At 47.2% G+C, this 7,711-nt stretch overlaps 1 protein-coding gene across 1 annotated transcript; it reads right to left on the bottom strand.

Annotated features, from left to right (window-relative positions):
* Positions 1-1,710: 1,710 nt before the first annotated feature.
* Nefl (neurofilament light chain) lies at positions 1,711-6,986 on the bottom strand. Its single transcript, XM_057786230.1, has 4 exons — positions 5,767-6,986; positions 4,711-4,835; positions 4,000-4,319; positions 1,711-3,490 (listed from the first exon to the last, which is right to left on the bottom strand). Exons 1-4 carry the CDS (start codon positions 6,811-6,813, stop codon positions 3,351-3,353), a joined length of 1,632 nt encoding a protein of 543 aa, XP_057642213.1. The 5' UTR covers positions 6,814-6,986; the 3' UTR covers positions 1,711-3,350.
* Between the last annotated feature and the right edge of the window lie 725 nt (positions 6,987-7,711).

The raw sequence follows: 7,711 nt of genomic DNA on the forward strand, positions 1-7,711 counted from the left end.
ATCAGGGTGACTGGAACACCTGAAGTAAGCAGCAGAGAAATACATACAGGATGAGGACAGAAAAATAGATAGGGATGAGATTTCTGTGTGTTGCATGACAAAATATTTTCTGGTGAGACACAACACACATACCTACTCACCTCAGATAGGGATTCCACCATGGACCAAAGTCCATTTTGGTGAACCAATGAGTTTTATTGAAGTTACTTACAGAAATATGGGTAAAGGATCACTTATAGGAGCAGAAATGACTCAAAGACAACTGCATGGCCAGACCCACTCTAGCATGGGTGACAGCTCACAAAGCCAGGAACCTGGAGCACTCTGCACAGCCTGCAGGCAGCTCAGTAGGTCAAAGAGTATCCTTTCCGGGTTCTTCAGTTGATCAAAACCTCTTCCAGGCAGCTCGTTTCTGTTTCTGCCAGGCAGCTGGTGTGGTCTCGGAGTCTTCTTTGCAGATAAGTTCACTTTCACCTCAGCTTTTTACTGTTTTCTCTGGCAGGGAGGGGCCTAGTGGGTCCAGTGGAAGGAGCTTCCCTGGTGAATAGAATGTTTCTGTCGGGAGGAAACTGTCTACACAACAGCAGGCTGTGTAGACTGCATTCGAGATTCAAATTTTCATATGCAAATAAATAGAAAGCTACAGGAAGGCTTAGTTCGGGGAAGTGCCCTGATTTAACTTAACTTTCTCGATGATTAGCGTGCTATGAAGGAAACAGAGGCAGCTCCATGTGGCGGTGTATTGTTGACAAGGACTAAAGTCCTGAGAAGTTAAGGACTTTTCCTGTTCGGGTCAGGCTCAGAATTAGCAAAGCCTTCTTCCTCTGGCCCAAGTTCTAGTGTTCACAGGTGGTTGATCAGTGTCTACAAAATCTAGCAATTGTAGCTTCCTCTCCTACCCCAAAAGTTTACTGCTTGAGACTGCTCACCTACAGAGATCTCCTATCGCGACTACTTAACTCCTTCCCTGTGCTGTACCCAGTAAACTTACCGAAGCTCTGTTTTGTGGGAGTGGTAGATGGTTCTGTCAGAGCACACAGTCCCACATGACCCAGCTTTCCTATGTCCATATGTCTGTGGTGGCTTCCAAGTCACTGTCCTTTCTCGTTCCCTCACTGCTCTAGTCAGAGTTCAAGACCCAGGCCAAGGGGGCTGGGGACTCCCGCAGGATGCTAATTGCAATGGACCCTATATACGCTGAGGGAGTCCTTAGGGTGGCAGACCCCATATACACTGAGGAAATCCTTAGGGTGGTGGACCCCATATACACTGAGGGAGTCCCTAGGGAGGTGGACTTCATATACACTTAGGAAGTCCTTAGGGCCATGGCAGAGTACATTAGGGTAGTGTACATGGGTTGAAAAGTGTTGACAGTAAAATCAATGAGGCGGGAAAAGACGAGCGAGATGGGTGAAGGAGAAAAAACAAGGGTATAAAGTCCTGAAAACTGTCTGGGTTGTACTTCTTCAAGATAACCCCAGATAGTCTTAATTTCCCCACTCAAAATCACAAAGGACTTAAAGGTATTCCTCTTAATTAGATTATGGGCTGGATGATTGGGGAGTAGGGCCACTGAAAAAGGGATTGGGGAGTGGCAGCCAGCCAAAGAGTCTGTGCTCTTGTGGGGCCATGGAAACAGAAAGACTGGTGACTCAGTTTAGAGGAGTTTAAAAAAAAAAAAAACATTCAAACTCATTGAATTTAGATTTTTTCAATATTTTATTATGGCACACAGGATTGAGTATGGAATTGTGTTCTTCAACCAAGTGTTTCTTAAACCAACCAGCTGTTTGCATCAACTCATAACCAACGAGCACAAGTGTGAAAAGCTTGCTGTGTAGGGTCATGGCAAGAGCCTCCATAGTTCAACTTCACACCCCGCTAGCTGGAGAAATGCTTTGCCTATTTGTGTAGTAACACAGAGTCAACCAGAAGTAAGGAATGCAAAGAGACCGTGTACCTTCAAATGAAGACCACTTTGGTTTTTGGTACAATTCCTAAGTCTCAAAGGTCATCTAAAACAGACCAAACAGTTGTTTAAAAACATCAGAGCGGTAGAGAGACAAAGGCTTCACCGAACACACGTGCAAAAGTTATCACGACTTTGCCATGGATGGGGGCATATGGGGTACAGATGTGATGCAGGGGCCAACCAGGCATTGAAATCCAAATATTTACCAATTAAGACATGCAGGACAATGCCAATGCAACATACAAATTTATTATCTCCCCCAAGAAGTAACATTAATATAGTTCCATTACCTGCTTGCATGGTTTTTAAAGGGTTTTTTAAATTGATAGCTTTAAAGGCAGTTCATGTGAGGCAGTAGAATTCAGCAAACAACACACCATTCATGAGCTCAGGATTCCAGGCAACATGCTTGCAGTGGCAGAGAGCCTCTGATAAGGTTACTTTCCCCACTCAAAATAAAATATATATATATTTTTAAAAGTCACTCCTTTTATTATATCATGGGTTTAGATTTCCATGTATGCCCATGATATTCAAGAATATATTAAAAATGTAACCATAGTGGCAACTGTGTGGGATTCATAGTCTACCCAGATTGCACTACTGTAGACTAGCCCACCATAATTTCAAAATTCCCTTCTATAAAGCCATCCCTCCAGCCAACATTGTGTATTTTACAGGGTGAGTTATATTGTTATTTGTGAATACTCTCATTCATATTTATTAGCAGTAAAGTTTGGGGGAAAATATTTTCTAGTCTTGACCCATTTTTCTATCCCTCAGAATGTCCAATTATGTACTGCACTTGTTAAAATTTGCAATTTACAAAAAAAAATTGGAGGTCAGTAGTCTACTTGTATGTACTTTGCATTGGTGCCTTCTTTAAGGTATTTTAATTAAGTAAAACAACACAGCAATATTTATATATATATATATCATTCAGTGTAACTTTATTTACTATTTATTGCACATAACTCGAGGTCTTTGATTTCTAACCACCGAAGTTTTAAATGACTATTTTTTCCATGAAGTTGCACATGAACATTAGTGAATTCATTTATTCATGTTGTGTGTGTGTGTGGTTTTTTTATTATTGTAAACATCTGTGTGATTCACATTGCCATAGATCCTGAACTCATAAGCATGGACCATGCACAGGCTGGCAGCAAGCCAGAAAGCCACTCTGCAAGCAAACAGATACTCTGCATACGGAGAAAATTCATAGCACAACATTGAATGTCCAACCTAAGTCATCTCAGAGTTATACATATATGGGCTTCTTAATTTGTATAGGATCTGGAACTCAACTGGTTGGTTGATGATGAGGTTGACCTGATTGGGGAGATTTTTTTTTCCCGGGAATAGCTGGGAACAGGGCTCAATCTTTCTTCTTAGCTGCTTGTTCCTCCCCAGCACCTCCGTCTTTCTTCTCCTCTTCTTCAGATTCTTTGGTGTCTTCCTCTTCACCCTCACCACCTTCTTCTTCTTCTTTCGTGTCTTCAGACTCATCCTTGGCAGCTTGAACATAAGAAGAAAACACAACATCCAAATCTGGGTTAAGTTCAGGCAGAACATTTCCCCAGAAACTCACTGAGTTACTAAACACAGTTATCAGAGCGCGTCTATAAGCCTATAAACCTTTCGGCCCTACTCTCCCAAAGGACACGTCACAGGCAGTGCTTGCAGTGAACAATTTGGCAGGAGACACGTATTTAAACAAAAGGAGATTACTTCCATGTGTCTGGCACTCATGTTCTTTAGGGCACAATCAGTTCTGGCCAGCATCAAATGTTCTTTTGGGTACCAAACCACTGTGTTAAATAAATGTAATAAAATATGAACCTTCTGCGATTTATCATAGATACTTTTTAAATGTGTGTGTCCTCATCATATGTGTATTGTATATGGTGCAAATCCTACACAGAATTCCCTAGGGAGTAAGCAAGGCCCCAGAGCTCACCCATCTCCCAAGGGATACCCACAGTCAGTTTGCACTAGGGATTCTGATGGTTTTTGTCTTTGCATACCTTCCTCCTCCTCAGCACCTTCCTCTTCCTCTCCTTCCTCCTTCTCCTTCTCCTCCTCTTCTGCTTCTCCCTCAGAAGGGGGCTCATCCTTGGCCTCCTCAGCTTTGGTAGCCTCAATGGTCTCCTCCACCTCTGTCTGCTCTTCCTGGACGTGGCTGGTGTAGTAGGCTGGGAACGAGCGAGCCGACATCAAGTAGGAGCTGCTCTGTAAGCCACTGTAGGCAGAGCGGCCAAAGATCTGCGAGCTCTGAGAGTAGCCACTGGTTAGGCTGCCCACGCTGGTGAAACTGAGCCTGGTCTCTTCGCCTTCCAAGAGTTTCCTAGGGGAGGGGGAAAGGGAAGAGGCAGGTGAAAGGTACCGTTAGACCCCTGCTGGGCATGTGTTCATGACTTGTTCTAAGCCTACCATTCATCACTTTCTCCTGCTTCTGACCTCAAAAGTGAATACAACGATAAACATAGTTAGGCATAATTAAGATGTAATAAGGATTGCACGAGAGACCCTGCCCCCAGAAAACCTTCTGTGTACCCTTATTAGATTTAAAGTGTAAATGCTAAGGGTTAATTCCTTACACATGTGTACTTTCTTAGAGGAACCCCAAAGTAGGACTCTTCTAGAACACTTGTGATTCAACATAACTCTGCCTGGACTCTGGCTGTCTGAGTTCTCCCGAGGTGCCATGCCCACACTGCCTGCACATCTGGTTTTACCTGTAAGCCGCAATCTCAATGTCCAAGGCCATCTTCACGTTGAGGAGGTCCTGGTACTCCTTCAGGTACCTCGCCATCTCGCTCTTCGTGCTTCTCAGCTCATTCTCCAACTTGTTGATTGTGTCCTGTGGGAAGATTGCTGTAAAATCTCAAAGCACGAATCTCTACTGCTTCTGTTTTACTGTAATATCGGTGCTAAGGACTAGCTTCAGTTAACTCCAAAGTGTGCACCTTCAATAAAATCTCCCCTTTTTTTGGCCTAAAATGTCCAATCTCGTGAAGCATGAGAAGGGGGGGTGCAGAGTGGACTGACGTAAGCAACTTCTTAAATTTTCTTTAGTCTATTAGTCATGGTAAAATGTCTTTAAAGATTACCAAATTGATTTAAAAGAAGAAGAAAGTAAAGAAAAGAAAAGAAAAGAAAAGAAAAAGAGAAAGAGAAAGAGAAAAGACAAAACCTTTGTGGTACTATTGTTCTATCTTTTAGCCAGGTCATATTTGAGGAAGGAAATAATGATTTGCTAAGATGCTTTCCACAACTCTTAATTCTACTCCCCCAAAAATGAGAACTTAAAAATAAATGAATGAATGAATGAATGCATGCATAAATAAATAGTTGCAGTGATTAATTGACCTAAAATATTCTGGCTGTATTCTTGTCTTCCTGTTAAAAACAACTATTTCAAGGCTGGGTGGTCCAGAACTAGTGAGAGCTAGTAGCCATATTTGTTAACTAGGAGATCCAGGAAGTGCCAAGGGTTTCTTGGAGTAGAGAGAGATAGTACAGAGAAAGCATCAGACTAGTGGCCACGCCCAATTCCCACTCCCTCCGCCCCTTCCTCCCAACCCACTCCCAAGAACACCAATTCTACAGGACAGGCAGCAGTGGCGCCCCGCCCCCTCCAGGTGCCCCACCCTTCCCACAACCTCCGGGAAGCCAAGCCCTTCCATAGTAGCTCCGTGCTTGAGGACCCCCTAGCGTTCACCCTCTGGGTGCACCCTCCACCCTGACTCTGCAGTCTCCCCGCCCCCACTGGGCTTGGACCCGTGCCGTACCTGCATGGCACTGATGTCTGCATTCTGCTTGTCCTCCAACTCCTGCAGCTGCTTCTCCAGAGCTTCGTTCATACCCCGGCACGCTTCGATCTCCAGGGTCTTAGCCTTGAGCAGGCGGCGGCTTTCGGACACCTCGTCCTTGGCAGCGCGTACAGCATCGGTGTTCTTGGCGGCGCTCTCGGTCAGCACCGTGAAGCGGCTCTTGAACCACTCTTCGGCATTCTGCATGTTCTTGGCGGCCAGCTTCTCATACTGAGCGCGGATGTCCTTGAGGGCAGCGGAGAGGTCGGGCTTGGAGGACACGTCCATCTCCACGGAGATCTGAGCATACTGGATCTGAGCCTGCAGCTCGGCGATCTCCTCCTCGTGCACCTTCTTCAGGAAGGCGATCTCGTCCATCAGGCTGTCGATGCGCTTCTCCAGCTCGGCACGGGCGAGCGCAGCCTCATCGGCGCCTTTGCGGGCCTCCATCAGCCGGCCCTCGGCGTCCTCGCGGCTCAGCACCTCCTCTTCGTAGCGCGCCTGCAGGTTGCGCAGAGTTTCCTCCAGCCCCTCGCGCTCACCCTGCAGTGCCTGCTTCTCGTTAGTGGCGTCTTCCGCTGCCAGCCGCAGATCACGGATCTCCTGCTCGTACAGGGCGCGGAAGCGGGACGGCTCCGAGTGTTTCTGGCGCAGCACCAACAGCTCGGCTTCCAGGACCTTGTTCTGCTGCTCCAGCTCGTGCACGCGCTCGATGAAGCTGGCGAAGCGATCGTTGAGGTCCTGGAGCTGGGCCTTCTCCTGGGTGCGGATCGACTTGAGGTCGTTGCTGATGGCGGCTACCTGACTCAGGTCGAGGTTCTCCAAGCTGGGCATCAAAGAGCCCGAGCTGGACGAGTAGCTGCGGCGCACGGACAGAGAGGAGGAGACCGGCGCGGAGTAGCTGGAGTACGCGGAGCGCGCCGTGCTGTAGCCGCTGCGCACACTGGAGATGTGCACCCGGGGCGACTCCACGTAGCGCCTCTTGTAGGAGGTTGAGAAATACGGGTCGTAGCCGAACGAACTCATGGTGGCGGCCGGTGTGCCCCTCAGGCCCGGGGCGGAGGTGGAGGACCTAGAGAGAAAAACGGGGAAGAAGAGGGAAATGGGAGGATGGATGGCTGTGTGCGGCTCGGCCCGGTCCTGACACCTCTATTTATACTCCAGGACTCTGACGCAGACTGCGATCGATCGCGGTGCGCAGGCCAGTGGGGGCAGCGTGCTGCAGCAGCCAAGGGGAGGATTCTGCGCAAAAGCGAAGGCGGGGGCAAGCGACAGGCGGCTGGCGAGGTGCGGCTCCCGCCTGGCAGCTTTGCTCCGAGGCCCTCTACTTTCTCCGATACCCCCATAACCTCCCGACTCATTCCTTTTCCTTTCCCACTCCCCCGGCCCATCCTGCCTATTAATATCTAAAGCCCTCATCACTCGGATCTTTAAAAGTTCCAAATAACAGCTTCTCACTCTCTACTGACACATCAATTTTTAACCTCCAATGTCTCAAAGGCACCCTGACCCCACCCCGCCCCACCCCCAGCTCGCCCATTCTCCATCAGAGACCCTTTTAAGCATCCTGCTTTATGTTTACGTAGCCGAGTTGTGAATCCAGGGCGGTTAAGTTACTGACAATAGCTTACTATAGCCATCCATGCGACATCCCGGCAGGAAAGTTTTGCATGTCTTTGTAGCTATTTTCTGACATTTTCTTAAATTCCCCTCCCTTTCTCCTGCCTCCTTTTATTTATTCATTTTGTCTTATCATTCTGCTTCTCAGTCCTTCGGGGACATGCCCCTCAACACACCCTTGAAACCTCAGGACAGCAGGTGTTCATTTTAACATTTTAAAACCTTTACAGGAAGCGGTTAATTTGTCTGGTACCTTTAGTAGAATTTCTCCTTTCTTTGTGGGAAATGAAGTCTGGAATGCTTC

Source organism: Chionomys nivalis, chromosome 12 (genome assembly GCF_950005125.1).
Source record: "Chionomys nivalis chromosome 12, mChiNiv1.1, whole genome shotgun sequence".
Taxonomy (NCBI): Eukaryota; Metazoa; Chordata; class Mammalia; order Rodentia; family Cricetidae; genus Chionomys; species Chionomys nivalis.